Source organism: Coffea arabica, chromosome 10e, assembly GCF_036785885.1.
Source record: "Coffea arabica cultivar ET-39 chromosome 10e, Coffea Arabica ET-39 HiFi, whole genome shotgun sequence".
Lineage (NCBI taxonomy): Eukaryota > Viridiplantae > Streptophyta > Magnoliopsida > Gentianales > Rubiaceae > Coffea > Coffea arabica.
Window position 1 is genome coordinate 18,049,445 of NC_092328.1, and position 16,747 is coordinate 18,066,191.

Sequence of the window (16,747 nt, forward strand, 5' to 3'; positions counted from 1 at the left end):
TGAGTGCTTCCAAATACCTGACTGAACTTGACACTTGTTTTCAATACTTGATTAATGTGATCGAATGATATTTGATTGGTATGGTCGGGCAAGAGTGTATTTTATCGCACTTGCCCTAATGTGATATGTACATGTATGTTCTAAGTTTGGAAACTGGTATTTTTTTAACTCTTGAGGTTATAACCTATTATATTTGAAGTGAGTGAGTGAGTCCTGGCGAGAGTTGGGCAGGCGGTCCGCTAAACCTTGGGGTACACCCTAGGGGGAGGTGGGGTCGTCACATCACATATCACACATCCAATCCATCTTTGTTCCACCTTTTACAAATTCACCTAGGAGTGCCTTTACTTACCCTATCTCTGGTTTACCACACACATATCCGAACAGTATTTTAGTCAACCTGAAAATCCCATCTAACCCTCAAGGGCCCCACACCCCGCCACAGAACCATTCATATTGGATACTGTTTTTCAAGAGATGGTAGAAATAGATGAACCCTCTATTTCATAAGTTCATGAAGAAAAGTCAAGGATTGAACAAGTATGGAGGCCTGAATTTTGATGAATTATGTCTCTTTCCGGATATGCAATTACTTTTGGATTTTAAAACTCTTAAATTTAGTATGTATGATGGAACTGGGAATTCCAAGATGCATCTTAAAATGTTTGCTATCAAATTTGGCAAACCTATGGATGATGAAAACTTGTGGCTACGATTATTTTTAGAAAGTCTGGAAGGTGAGGCTCTGGATTGGTACTCCAATTTGAAATCGGAGGAAATCAAAACTTAACTCAAGTTATCAACTGCTTTCGTGAGGCAATACGTGTACAATTGTGAGCGTGCGCCGACAAGAACAACACTTGAAGAAACCAAGAGTAAATCCTCAGAGGATCACAAAACATATGCAAAGCGATGGAGGAAATTAGCTGTTAAGGTGGAGCCCCCTATGACTGAAGAGGAGATTTTTCGTAAATTTATTAAGACTCATGATCCGCCATATTTTGAAGAGTTCTTTCGCATCACTGGTAGTTCATTTGCAGCTAGCGTCAACAAACTTGAAGAATTTGATGAATTTGTTAGGGTAGGAAAAATTGTCAATGTATCGGCTTTAAAATCACAGTTGGAAGCCTTGCAAAGTCAGAAAAATAATAGAAAGAAGCCTCAATTTAAAAAGAAGGAAGGAGAAACTGTCTTTGTATGGGATTAAGGCCCCTCCCTCAAACCAAGATTTCAAAACTACCCTACATATTCGTCTCCCTACCCATCCTACTCAAACGTCCCGACCTGTTTATCACACCATCGTCAACCATCCTCGCCTCCGACCAAACTACACAAGTACACTTGCATCACCTTTTCAAATTCCTCAACCAAATTTGCAAACTCGACCTCGACCCCCTTATAATCTGAGACCCTACTGGTTATGATCACCAAGCTATTTGCGCCTATCATTCTGGAAGTCCTGGCCAGTTTATTGCCAATTCCTGGATATTGAAATATAAAATTCAAAACATGATTGATACTAGATATATAGTTTTAAGAAGAAGAGGTGAACAAGGGCCGAATATCAGCAAGAATCCTCTTTCGGAACATAAGAGCACTGTGGAGGCTATTACCTCTGATGAAAAGTTTGAAGAGTCTGCCCAATATATTGTGAATGAGATTGAAATAGTTGGGATAATTGAGAAACCATTTATACTGAAAGAAGGACTCTCTGAAATTAGTAGGGATTCTTTCATCTTGGACTTGTCACTCTTTGAATGTGAATCATCAAAATCTGTGGTATTTGAATTTTTCGAGTAGTCACCTATTCACTGCTTGTAAGAAGTATCATGGGATTATGGTGAACCCATCCTATTGATTAGAGATAGAGAGATGCCGAAAGGAAGAGATAGCTACTGTCACTAGATTTGAAAGGATTGTGGGCAATTATGAAATTTATACCCAACCAAAGGCGAAGGAGAATGCTTTGTCGTTAAAGCCATCTGTAACTGAAAAGGATGTGCTGAATTTTCTCAAATTGCTGAGGAGGAGCAAGTACAAGGTTATGGAACAGTTGAATAAAATGTCGGCACAAATCTCTATTTTGAATTTGCTTTTAACTTTTGAATTACATAGGGAAGCACTGCATAGGGTTTTGCGCGAGGCTACCAAAGAATATTCCAATTGATAATTTCGCTCACGTTGTGAAAAATGTTTTGGCTTCCAATCACATAACTTTTTTTGATGAGCATTTGACTCTAGAAGGAATCAAGCACAATAAGGCGCCGTATATCTCAGTGCGGTCCAATGACAAGTTGTTGTCTAGAGTTCTGATAGATAATGGATTTGTTTTGAACATCTGCCCGCGGAATTCTCTTACAAAACTTGGATTTCATGATGCTAGACTTCGTCCATCAGCGACTGTAGTAAGAGGATTTGATGACGCAAAGAAAGAGTCGATGGGTTAAGTAGACCTAGTGTTAGAGATAGGACTTGCTCAGTTTCAAGTTGCCTGCCAAGTCATGGACTTTCCAAATGTCTACAATGTCATGTTTGGATGATCTTGGATTCGTACCTCTAATTCTGTGCCGTTTTTGCCTCATCAAATGCTGAAATTTAAAATAAATGATCAATTAATTATCGTGTTCGCTGAATATAATTGTACTATGATTGTCAACTCTGGCTCGAATGAAGAAAGTAGTAGAAAAGGTCTCAATTCTCCTTACCATGTGACCGATATCGTGTCAGTCGGATGGGTGTTCAAAGAAAAGACAGATGCACCTGAAACTAGCGTCATGATGGCCAAGGAGATGATCTGAGAAGGGTATGAAATAGGTAAGGATTTTGGACAGAATCTGCAAGATATTTTAGAGCCGATAGAGCTTTTGGAAAAAAAAGACACATTTGGATTGGGATTTCAGCCAACTGCTAAGGACAAAAAAGATGCAAGCTTGCAAGAAAGCGAAAAAAAGAAGAAAAGCAAATTGTCATGAGTATTTCACCCCTACACTACACTTTTTCTTGTCCGTCGAGGGTAACCTATATGAATTAGATGAGGAGAATCCGATCGATGAAATTGAAGTGAAATTGTCACAATTATTCATTGGAACTACTTGCAAGGGTGAACTATCGGAAGATATGAAGTTTCCAACAATTTCTGAAGGAGCCATGCAAAATTGGACTGCTAATTATCTTCCCTCTCGAAGGAAATTTTGATAAATTTAAGGGATTGTCTTGAGTTGAAATCCGTATTTAGACAAAATCTTAGACAAGGATTGCTTTTATTTTCAATTATTTTTTTCAGTTCTATGTTAATATGTGTTTTGTTTAAATGAAGTCCCATCTCCACTGCATAGTTCTAGTAGGGATGTGTTTTTAACTAACATTTTACTTTGCAAAGTACTTGTCTTTGTTCAAGTGTCTATCTGCTCTTTCAAATTCAATGAAATGGAAGATCTTTATTTGTCTTTTTATTATTTTCTATTTGTTTATTGTGCATGTTTACTTTATTTTCAGATGTCTGAAAATAAAATCATTTAACCCATCAGATGTCACCGTTCTAGAATTCAATGATTGCAAACTCAATATCTCTCACGAATTTGAAATTATTGAATCCGAAATTCAAAATGAGAGTGATAATGAGGAAAAATCTGATTCTATTTTAAAGATTCTAGAACAATATGAAGAGAAATCCAAACCAAACTTAGAAGAGATAGAAATCATTAACATTGGCACTAAGACGGAGGTTAAAGAAATCAAAATCAGTGTGCATTTGAATATGGAGCAGAGAAAAGAGATGGTTGAATTCTTAACCATGTTTCAAGATGTATTTGCATGGTCGTATGATGATATGTTCGAAATTTCTACAGATATAGTGGTTCACAGATGCCAACTAATCCAAACTTTTCGCCAGTAAAGCAATCGCGCAATTTAAACCTGATATAAGTCTCAAAATCAAGGAGCAGATCGAGAAACAGCACAATGCCAAAATTATCATGGTTTCTTTTTATTCTATTTGACTTTCAAATTCCATACCTATTCCAAAAAAGAGTGGAGAAATGCGTATGTGTATTAATTACAGGGATCTCAATGAATCCAAACCGAAGGACGATTTTTCTCTCCCAAACATTCAAATTCTTTTGGATAACACTGTTGGATATGAAATCGAATCTTTTGGTGACTATTTCGTCGGGTATAATCAGATTCTGATGGTAGAAGAGGATAGAAAAAAGACCGCTTTCATCACTCTGTGAGGAATATTCTGCTATCGAGTAACACCTTTCGAGTTAAAAAATGCTAAAACTACCTATCAACGGACCATGACTACTGTGACGACCCCACCTTCCCCTATAGTGTACCCCAAAAGTTAGTGGACCGCCTGCCCAACTCTTGCCAAATCTCACTCACTAACATTTTCAAATCAATAACACTAAAATCTTTCAGTATAACATTTACATGTTACAAATCGTCCAAATATTCAAGCCAAAGTACAAATCAAAGGAAAAGAGTTTAAACTATTAATACCATAATATAGTGTCGGTCAAATACAAACTTAAGATATCTTATTACAAATCATTACTATTTTTATCTCTCTCATCCCCACACCCTATTAAAGAAAATAAATAATGGGATGAACTAAAAGTTCAGTGAGATTCCAAGAAAACATGCAGTCAAATTGGTATGATATCAATCACATATATCGAAATCATAAAGCGAAAAAGGTGAACAATTACGAGCAAAGCCATTAATAGTTCACATATTCAAATAAACAATTTAACACCAGCAAGAAAAGGATACAATACTAATATGGTGGCTCTTGCTAGATTCTAGGTAGAGCACCCAAGATTCAAACGTTGATACAACTGATACAGCGGCTCCTACCAGATTTTCGACAGAGCACCCAAGATTCAAACGTTGATACAACTGATACGGTGGCTCCTATCAGATTCTAGGCATACCAATTAGTCCTGTTTAGTATTTCACTTGCAATTCAAGGATACAGTGGGCTCTTGCAAGCCAGTTCCGTAGCAGTGTTTTTGTGTCTGTTGACACACTATCAATATTTGAAATGCAGCAATAACAATGTTCGTTGATCACCGCTTAACTTTAGTCTCTGCCCACCGATCAATCCCCTTGCTAAACCCGAACTCCAAGAACACTAGAACACTGGGTGGTAATATTCGAGTATACAGATTCCAAAGGACGCATCCAATGGATTAAACAATAAATACTAAACACTATCCATGGTTCATCAACCAAACCCTTACTGGTTTGATTCGACTAATTAGCCGATGGGATTTGGGATCCTAAGCAATCAATATAATTGATGAGATAACATTTTGAACCAACTTTCAAGTCATGAACAATATAACAAGAGTTCAAACAAAGTTAAGTCGGGGGCGATAAAGTACATACTCATCTTTTCATTTGCAGTTCAAGATATATAGCAGTATCAATCAACTAGGCACATTGAATATCATTCGAACAAAGTTAGGTCAAATGCAATAAAATACACACTCGCCTATTGCAATAACAAGTCAAGATATCCGGCAATTTCAAGTAATAAGACACATTTCAATCAACAAGTCACATGGTCCTAACATGCAATTAGAACACTGACCAATTGATTTCAATCTTTCCATTTTGAATCTCGGCTCTATCTCTTGGACATTCTCGAGTCCTGTGGTAAGATAATACAACAAGAATCTAGCAACTTAAAGTGAATAAAAATAAGAAATTTAAAACTTCAAAACTTCACTTAGAAGACACATCAATTTGCCAGTTTTACCTCGAATATAACTTCCAAAAAGGCAAAATTTTCTTATTCAAATCAAAGGGCAAAACCGCATGTATGCTAAAATAATGTTTCAAGTATAATATGGAGCAAAAATATGTCCATTATAGTCAAGAATTTGGAAGAAAACTGATCAAGACTTTCGATGTTCAAAGTTGGAAATTTTCGATTATAAACCGATTTGGAGAAAACTCATTTCCTTTCACTTAAACCTCTTTGTTTTGACTCAAATCAAGCCTATATGTAAAAACCAAGGGTTTCTCAAATAATTCGAGCAAAAGTAGATCAAAACCAGCCTAAATTTAAAGCTCAGAAGCTCCAAATCAACATACATGTGAAGATCAAAATATTAGCAAGTATCTTGAGAAAAATATGTCAAAATCATCCCAAACTTCCAATTCAAATAAGAATTTTCAACAACTTATCCTTAAATTTCTTTCCTCTAATTTCAAAGTTTCAACCTTATCTTCATGGCAAAAATACAATAAATTATGACTAGCATAGCATGTGTCATATGATATATATTCTTGGCAAGAAAAACCATCAAAATCACAAATATGTAACTTAAACCTAGGCTATGCACTTCATGAACCAAAACTGAAAAGTTCACAACATAGCTTGAAAAATATGCAAGTCACCATAAAATCCTTCCATTTGATGAAAATTGCATATATATAAAACTCAAAACTAAGCTAACTAGATTATGCACCAAAATTGAAATTTTTGCAACATAACTTGAAAATGATAAAATTCTCATACAAGTCCTTCCTTTAGTTTCTATTATCTCATACATCAACTAAACTCAAAAGAAAGGAAGAAAACTAGGAGTTTTAGTAAAGTTCACCTTTTTACCTCTAAACCCAAATATGGTAAGCAAATCAAGAAGATTACAAGGTTTTCTTCCTCCAAAACTTCTCCAATAGCTTCCTTTCATACTTGCCTCAAGGATTTATGGAGTGGATTAGGATTTTTTTTCCTTATTTTCTCACTAATGAAACAAGGAATCAATGCTTGTTTTCTTGCTTGTTTTCTCACTAAAGAAAGAAGAAGAAGAAATGGTGTTGAAATAATAACTTGCTTTAGGATAAATATTAACTCTTAGTCTTGGTCAAAAAATTGTAGTAGAGTGACAAGTAACAAGTCAAGGAAATTCTTATCTAATTAGTCAAGAAGTTGTAGTTGTTTGACAAGTGGAAAAACAAGGAGTAATATCTATCTAGTGGTCTCTAATTCACCAAAATATCTACCTCTCATCCTATTAAGTCTTAACACCTCTTGTCACCTAATTCCTTTTACACAAAACTCCCTCTGATTCACTAAATTTATTGCACACACCTCATTAGTTAGTCACACTAGTATAATGCACTATAAAATTGAACATGCACCAAATTAAACATGCACCAAGTTAAAAAATGCAAGGTAAATAGTTAAACTAATCAAAATCATAGGAAACAAATTTTCAGGGCCTCAAACTCTCTCCTCTTTAAGAGAATTTCGTCCTCGAAATTCCAACTTTTGCTCGTACAAAACTTGATTCTACAGGATTTTCCTTCAACTCCCAAGTTGCTTCCTCTTACCCAAGATGATTCCACCACATTGTACCTAAAGGAGAATCTTACTAACGTAATGGGTAAACTAATAAGCTAAGGCAGTTCAAAGAAAATTTCATTATTCAAGATGATATAGACTTAGGTATCGATAAAAAGAAAAAATCGTAACTACGAAACTTGTATACTACTCTTGCCAGATTTTCAAATCATACACTATAATTTGGCAAATAGTCTCCAATGTAAATCTCCTATAATTTTTACAATTAAATCACTAAACATGTATCCTCTGTAATCAAAATTCCTTCCTTCATTACAAACCACAAACCCAAGAATAATTTGCAAAAATTGAATCATTGAATCAGGTACCAAGTTCATTGTTTCTAAAGGAGATACAACTTACTACATAAATCTTTCACTACACATAATCCAATAAATACAACTATTTCAGGTAAAACATCACTAATTGCTAATTTCGACTGTTACAGCAGCTTCACTATTGCTAAATTCATTTTTTTTGAACAGTTCCTCACCTGATGTCCAAATTTGCTACATCTAAAACATGCACCAGTTTTCGAATAACATATTTCAGTATAAGTTTTGTTACAAATTTCACACTTAGCGGCTACACATCTCTTTTTAAAGTGTCCATTATTTCTTCTCTTCCTTCCTCTATTTTTCATAACAAGTTCATCTCCACTAATCTCTTTCTATTTTTCTTTGGTATCGCGGAAGTTTCCTTCATCACTTTTCACTTGGTTGTTAGAAATGTCTTGAGATGTGTGACAGCCCCACCTTCCCCTAAGGCGAACCAAAGGGGTTAGCGGACTGCCTGCCCACCTCTCGCCAGGACTAACGGGACAATTCAATACGGTTTAAACGTTCCGGAACACACAAGCGCGCTTAAACAAGTCAAAATCACAAAATAAAAAAAAAACGAAAACGGAGTCGGCCATGAATAGTAACCGACACGTCAAAATCCAACCAAGTATCAATCAAACATATACATCTTGAAATTTAGTATTTACATACCAAAAGACATACCCAAGTTGTCCAACAAGTTTATACAAGTACTGTTTGCAAATTACAACTCAACATTTTTGGTTGGATCCAAAATGCACTTAGAGTTTTGTCCAAAAGGAGCTATTCAAAAGATAGTTACAACAAGCTCAAATCGGCAACCAACATTCATGGACTTTCCAAAAGTATTCAAATTCCTGTAAAGAAAACAAAAGGAATAGAGTGAGCTTACGCCCAGTGAGATACTATCACTAAAGCAACAAAGTTCATATAAACATAAGACTTTTCACCCCAATTCATTCAATAAAGAAGTAAACCACGATCACACATTAATAAAATTGGTAAAAGGATACGGACGGCTCTCAAGAGCCCCTTTCCTCGCTTATATACTTGATCGGATTTCATTGACCCTCCGTCAATGTTTACAAAGTAACCAACCGTAGGCTCCACTTTACTTCCAATCCTTCCACCCAACGTCCCCCTACCGGATCCGAACTCCAAACAGTATAAATTTGGTAATACTCGAGTATACCGGAATCGAGAGTCTCATACTACAAGATTTCATATAACAGTCCCCATGGCTCGTCAATTTTCACGACCAAGCCCTCGCCGGCTCGATTCAATCGACTACCAATGGGGTTGAGCTCAGTAGTAACAGTAATGGTCATTGGATACTCGTCCAAGCGACACCAAATCCAGTGTATTCATATACCATCAAGTAATACAGTAAACAGTCGTATAGAGGACATAAAGAGTGAGAGTGATCAAGTACACTCTCGCTTTAATCCATTTTCATGGTGCAAGTAACATTCAAAGCATCAATTGCAAGTATAGCAAAGCCACATAGTAACAAACAAGTGAGTAGTACACTCACCAAGCACGCAAGTGAAATTTCATAAACGTCCGCCCAAAGAGCGTCTCGAATCACCGTCACGCCCTAAAATATTCAAACAAGCACAATAAGACTCGATTACAAGTCATAAACCAATTCCACATACTACCAAAAATAAAGCTCCATTAGGACGTATAAGCACTAAAGTAAGTTAGGGAAAATCCGGAAATGCAAGTTACGCTCTAAGACCTAAAAATAGTTTTGACGCCATTAAGCGTATTGGGCACAACTGGCACTACGAGTATCGGATGGATGTATACTATACACCGTTTCGAAACTAACAGAAAGGGCTACAATTTTGAAGAAGGCCACTCAGTCCAGTTTGTAGAGAAACTAAGTCAAAATCGCAATGTACCAAACCAGAACCGTAAAAACAGGTTAACAAAGCGCATTCTGGTTAACCAACCATAAGTCAGGCTACTAAAGTCCAATTCAAGTGATTCCAAAGCCATTCAAAAGCTAAGATACCAGGATATATTTCTTAAGAAGACATCAACAACCAAATCAATCGTATTCCCAATCAAATTAACCAGATACCAAAGCTGATTACCAAGTTCGGACAGAAACAGGGTGACAGGGGTATTTCAGTCTTTTCACAGGCTACGTTGCTCTGATTGGCCTGAAATTTTGTAGACAACTATAAAATATCATTCCCTACAACTTTCATGTTTTAATCCAAGGCTAATTCGGCCTATAACTATGAGTAACAGTACCGGGCAGAATATGGTTACATGAAACCCTAACTTCTGAAATTTTCCGTCAAATGCGAAAATTTTCCGCAACAACCACAATTTATGCATTCTAGCTCCATTTTAGATTATTTCCAACCATCATACCAAGCCACACCATAATAATCATATGAAAATAGAAAATTCATGATTAAATAGAAAAATGTCATCAATCTCACTAAAATCATGAAATAACCCACAAAAACACCTCTTAGGCTACCACAAGCCATTAATTATACATCATCAAGAACAAAAGAGGAGTTCCTTAGATGCTCACCTTAAAATGCAAGAAAGGAAGCAACTAACCACCTTAGCCTTCCAAACAACTTCACAACTAATCTTAATATCACCAAACTAAGAGGTTTTATGGAGTAGTTTAAAGATTAAACGGTTGAAGTGAAAGATTGGGCAAGATTGGAGACTAGAAAATTGAGAGCTTTTCCTTTCTTTTTGGCTTGGAGAGAATCGGCCAAGAGCTTGCAATTAAGGGGTAATTTTGGTCAATTTTTGATTTATTTGGTAAAGTAATGAATAGTAGTCAACAAGTAAGAAGTAATCTCCAAGTGACACTTGTCACTTCCATAAATGCATAGCTATCCTTTTGTCTCTCTCACACTAATTCATGTAGTATCCTCTAGTTATCTCTTAACACCTGCTAAAATAAACCCGGTATCCAACACTTAACCTAATTGGCCGAATTTTTCCGAACTTTTCGCACTAGCGGGTCCCACGTCCGGTATACATTCTTAATTTCTCAAAAACTAACCGATACTAGAAAAATCATCTAAAAACTATATTTACTTATAAAAATTATCTAGAAAATTTTCTACTAAAGAAAATGCAGAAAAGCATGCAATTAAATAAAATAAAACCTAGAAACTGGGAAAATTTACGGGGTCTCACACTCTCTCCCCCTTAAAAGAATTTCGCTCTCGAAATTTCTCACCTTAACTCACGAAAAGTTCTGGATATTTCTTTTGCATCTCTTCTTCCATCTCCCAGGGAACTTCCTCTGTCCCGTGATTTTTCCACAGTATCTTTACTAACGGAATTTGCTTGTTTCTCAGTTCTTTAACTTTTCGGTCAAGTACTTGTACAGGTTTCTCGTCGTACGTGAGCGATTCATCTATGTCAAGCTTCTCTGGTTGTAAGATATGGGATGGGTCGGGATAGTACTTCTTGAGCATCGAGACGTGGAAGACGTCGTGAATTTGAGAGAGACTGGACGGCAGCTCTAGTCTATATGCTACCGTACCGACTCTCTGGAGAATCTTGTAAGGTCCGACGAACCTTGGTTGCAATTTCTTTCCTTTACCCGCCGTAATGCTCCGTAATGGTGTGACTTTAAGAAACACATGGTCCCCAATTTCGAACTCCAAATCTTTCATTCGATTGTCTGCGTAGCTCTTTTGTCGGTTTTGAGCAGTTTGGAGTCGTTGCCGTATCAATTTGACCTTTTCTCGCGCCTCCTCCATCCATGGAATAGTTGTTGGATCTAATGCCTTTCTCTCGCCAACTTCGTCCCAGTAGATCGGTGACCGGCATTTTCGTCCATATAGTGCCTCGTAGGGAGCCATTTGAATCGACGAATGGTAGCTGTTGTTGTACGCAAACTCTACTAAGGTCATGTGTTGACCCCAGTTGCCTCCAAAATCCAGAATGTAAGTTCGCAACATGTCCTCGAGAGTTTGGATTGTTCGCTCCGATTGTCCATCCGTCTGAGGGTGATAAGTAGTGCTCAAGTTGAGTTTAGTCCCCAGAGTTTCTTGGAATTTCTGCCAAAACCTTGATACGAAACGGGGATCTCTATCGGAGACGATACTCACAGGAACACCATGTAGTTTCACTGTCTCGTCCATGTACAGTTGGGCCAACTTGTTCATGGAATACTTCATGTTTACCGGCAAGAAATGGGCCGACTTGGTTAATCGATCGTCGATCACCCAAACGGCATCGTGTCCTCGTTGCGTTCGCGGCAAACCTGAAACGAAGTCCATTGTGATGTTTTCCCACTTCCATTCGGGTATCTCAAGGGGCTGTAACAAGCCCGATGGTTTTTGATGCTCCGCCTTAACCTGTTGGCAAACGAGACATTTTTGCACGTATAAAGCGATTTCCTTCTTCATATTGTCCCACCAATAGGTTCCTTTCAGATCTTGATACATCTTACTACTACCCGGATGGATTGTGTACTTGGACCGATGAGCCTCCTCTAAGATCTCCGTCTTCAACATTTCATCTTTAGGCACCACCACTCAGTTCCGGTATCTTAAAATACCTTCAGGACTGAAGTTGAAATCAGTCGTTTCCCCTTTTTTCACCTTCTCTCCCCATTTCCGCACCATAGCATCCTCCTTTTGAGCTCCTTTAATCCGCTCTAATAGGGTGGATGTCACCCTAATGTTACCAAAAATCACTTTATGGCTCTCTAGGCAGGGTTTCCACTCACAAATCGATTCAAGCAAATCCCACTCTTTAATCATTAACCCTGCTACTTGAGCCTTGCGACTCAAAGCATCGGCCACTACGTTCGCCTTTCCTGGATGGTAGTTGATGGTACAGTCGTAATCCTCCAGAAATTCCATCCACCGTCGTTGCCTCATGTTCAATTCCTTCTGTGAGAAGAGGTACCTAAGACTCTTATGGTCCGAGTAAACCTCAAAGGTCACCCCATATAGGTAGTATCTCCACTTTTTCAGCGTGAAAACCACGGCGGCTAGCTCTAGATCGTGGGTCGGGTAATTCTGCTCGTGAAGTTTCAACTTCCTAGAGGCAAAAGAGATCACATTACGATTCTGCATTAAAACGCATCCCAGGCCTTCTCGTGAAGCATCAGTATAAACGGCAAACCCATCAACTCCGTTAGGCAGGACTAAAACTGGCGCCGTAGTCAACCTTTTCTTTAACTCCTGAAAGCTCGCGTAACATTTGGCATTCCACACGAACCGACCATATTTCTTCGTCAGGTCGGTTAAAGGACCGGCCAACTTAGAAAAATCTTTAATGAAACACCGGTAATACCCCGCTAAACCTAGAAAGCTACGAACCTCAGTGGGGTTTTCTGGCCGTTTCCAATTGGTCACAGCCTCTACTTTTGCTGGGTCAACCGAGATGCCTTCTTGGGAAATTACGTGCCCTAGGAAACTAACTTTCTCCAGCCAAAACTCGCACTTACTGAACTTGGCGTACAATTGATGCTCCCTTAGGGTCTGCAACACAACTCTCAGATGTTGCTCATGCTCCTCACGAGACCAAGATGTCATCAATAAAAACAATGACAAATCGGTCCAAATAAGGCTTAAAAACCCTATGCATTAAGTCCATGAAGGCGGCAGGAGCATTGGTTAGTCCAAAGGGCATAACTGCGAACTCGAAATGCCCATATCTCGAGTTAAAAGCGGTTTCGGAATATCCTCTCTCCTAATCAACAACTGGTAATACCCCTGTCAGAGGTCCAGTTTTGAGAAGACCACTGCTCCCTGCAGTTGGTCAAATAGCTCATCAATGTGGGGCAGTGGGTACTTATTCTTAACCGTGACGTTGTTCAGGCCCCGATAATCAATACACATCCTCAAACTTCTGTCCTTTTTCTTTACAAACAGCACAGGGGCTCCCCAAGGAGATCCACTCTCTTGAATGAATCCCCGCTCCAGAAGGTCTTGTAATTGCAACTTTAGCTCCTTGAGCTCTGCAGAGGCCATTTGTTATGGGGTTTTGGAGATAGGTGTGGTTCCAGGTAGCAGGTCTATCTTGAATTCTATCTCCCTTTCCGGAGGTAGAGCTACTAACTCATCAGGGAATACATCCGGAAATTCCCCTACTATATGTACATCCTCGACCTTCACTTTATCTGTGGGGGTGTTGATTAGAAAGGCTAAAAATTCTTGTGCCCCTTTACTTAGCAGTTTTCTAGCCCGAATGCCCGAAAGCAAAGCAGATGAGGCTAATCTACCCCTTATATCCAACCTTAGGGTCGCCTCCCCAGGAATACGGAACTCCACCACTTTCTTCTTACAATCTAGTTCGGCATTATACTTAGCTAACCAGTCCATGCCCAAAATCACATCATACCACTTGATGGACAGGCTTATCAAATCTCCTAATAACCTCTTCTCTCCTACCCACACTTCACAATCCCTATAAACCAGACTAGTAACCAACCGATGATTCCCCGAAGGGGTACTAACTTCTAGGTCGTATGGTAGACTAGCAGGTTTTATATCGATGACACACATGAAATCTGAATTAACAAAGGAATGAGTGGCACCTGGATCTACTAAAACTTTGGCAAAGCGGTGGAATACAGGAATCGTACCTTCTACGACCTCGGAGGAATCTGGGACCTGTTGGGGTTCTAACGAATATATTCGAGCTGGCACCTTAGGTTTGGACCCATCTCCTTTAGCTGGTCCAGCATTGGTCCTCGGCGGTTGTTGGCTCCCTTTTCCATCTTGTTTTAGGACCGGGCAAATGGCCAACTGGTGGTCTGCGCTTCCGCAGCGCAGACATTTGCCCTCCTTCTTCCAGCAATTATCCTCGGAGTGATTCGGCTTTCCGCAGTACCCCCAAGGCCCACGGGACGCCGAACCTGAACCCTTTTGGAAGTTTCCGCCTTGGCCTCTCCCAGTTGGGCCACCCCTGGACTGAGCCCCTCTGTCGGAACCCGTCTGTCGTCCACCTCCAGCTCCTCGTCCGAACTTGGAGGGGGTACCTTTATCCTCTTGCCCCAAACTGCTTCAAGGAAAGCCGCGCTTCTTTGCTTGGAAGTTCCTTACTTGCAACCTAGCACTTTCTACCCGTTGGGCCTTTTCCATGACCTCGCTAAAAGCATTAATTTGAGCCACTGCGAGGTCCTTCTGGATTTCGACATTCAAGCCCTGGATAAAATGCCTGATCCGCCGTTGCTCGGTCGTGATCAGCTCAGGAGCAAATTTGGACAGGCGGGTGAATTGGCTCTCGTGCTCCGCCACAGATTGAGCCCCTTGGCGGAGTCGGATAAACTCATCTTCCTTCCTCTCCTGAACTAGAGGAGGAAAGAATTTCGCGTTGAATTCTCTCATAAAATTTACCCAAGTCCTGGGCGTTTGTTCCCGTTCCCATTTTTGCCGAATGACATTCCACCAGGAACGGGCCGCCCCTTCCAGCTGAAAAATGGTAAAAGTCACCTGCCGTTCTTCGGTGTAGTGCAGGGCAGCGAAAATGTCTATCATTTTCTCAAGCCACCTTTCGGCGACATCCAGGTAGGGCCCCCCAACGAATTTCGGTGGGGCAAAATTCTGGAATCTTTCAAGTGCCCTGTCGTCGCTCTCGACGTGGTTGCCAGGGTTTCCAGGATTAGGGTTAGGGTTCTGACCCTGTTGCTGCACCACTTGTGCCAGCAGGTTGGTCATTTGCTGCATAGCGGCAGCTATCTGTACGTTGGGGTCAACCCTCGGTTCAGGATTAGGTCCAGAGGAGGTTTCCCCAGCACCCTGGTCCGACGTAGGTTGCCTACTCCCGCGCCCACATCCCCGTCCACTACGCGTACCTTCCATGAACTCTACTTGATCTAAGCAAACGTACTAGAACAATACAATAACAATGCATGTAAGTAAAATCCCAAAAGTTTTTACAATAACATATATATACATTCCAAACAAAGCACATATCAACAACCAGTTAAACCAAGTACAGTCAAGTCAAGTATACACATAGACAATCCACCAGGGAATGGCCTTATCAAAAATAATATACACGTAGCTAATCCAACGTACAAAACGGCTAGCTAAGGCTCTTTTCCCTATCCGTCCTATATACAGAAACAAAACTATCCTAAAAGATCCTAGAAGTCACAACCTAGTCCGTCGTCGGGCTAGTAGACCCACCCGACGGGGTGGATTCACCCCCTGCCCCGGCCCCTGTACACGACGCCTCGTCACTCACCCCCTCGAGCACGTCGGCGCAGAGGTTCAGGATCGACGCGGCTCGAACCCTAACCTTCCGAGCTCGCTTAGTCTCACGCTCACGTGCCTCCCTAAGTTGAGTGCAGAGGTCATCCACTCTATCCTCACACTCGAGCACATCGTACTCTAGATCCTTAATTCGCTTGGCTTGTTTCTCGTTGGCCGCCCTCAATTGATTCACCTCGGCCTCGAGCCTAGCATTATCTTTGGCCAGCTCCTTCCGTTCCTCGGCCACGGCCAACACTAAGGTGTTAGGGTAGGCATAGGTGTGGCGACACTCACACCGTCGGAGGCGGTTAGCCGGGCTCCAACGCACGACGGCCCCACTTGACCGTATCTGGTATGGGATCACTAGGAGCACTCCACGGGATCGCTCACCAGGAGGGCTATCACTAGGCTCACCACATCCGTCCATCCTACACCAAAAGAGTAAATAAATGTAAATAACCTTAAGGAACATAAGCAAAATAATCCTCAAGTCGAGCCTTTCTAACACGCCCAGGCCAATTCAAACCTAGGATCTGATACCACCAGTGACAGCCCCACCTTCCCCTAAGGCGAACCAAAGGGATTAGCGGACTGCCTGCCCAACTCTCGCCAGGACTAACGGGACAATTCAATACGGTTTAAACGTTCCGGAACACACAAGCGCGCTTAAACAAGTCAAAATCACAAAATAAAAAAAAAATAAAAACGGAGTCGGCCATGAATAGTAACCGACACGTCAAAATCCAACCAAATATCAATCAAACATATACATCTTGAAATTTAGCATTTACATACCAAAAAGACATACCCAAGTTGTCCAACAAGTTTATACAAGTACTGTTTGCAAATTACAACTC

General features: G+C 40.1%; 1 protein-coding gene across 1 annotated transcript in view; it reads right to left on the minus strand.

Annotated features, from left to right (window-relative positions):
* Nucleotides 1-16,317, minus strand: part of LOC113711377 (uncharacterized) — a 51,950-nt gene extending 35,633 nt beyond the window's left edge. The window contains exon 1 of the mRNA XM_027234545.2: nt 15,937-16,317. Coding sequence (XP_027090346.2) covers nt 15,937-16,317 — 381 coding nt within the window. The remainder of the gene's footprint in view (nt 1-15,936) is intronic.
* Between the last annotated feature and the right edge of the window lie 430 nt (nt 16,318-16,747).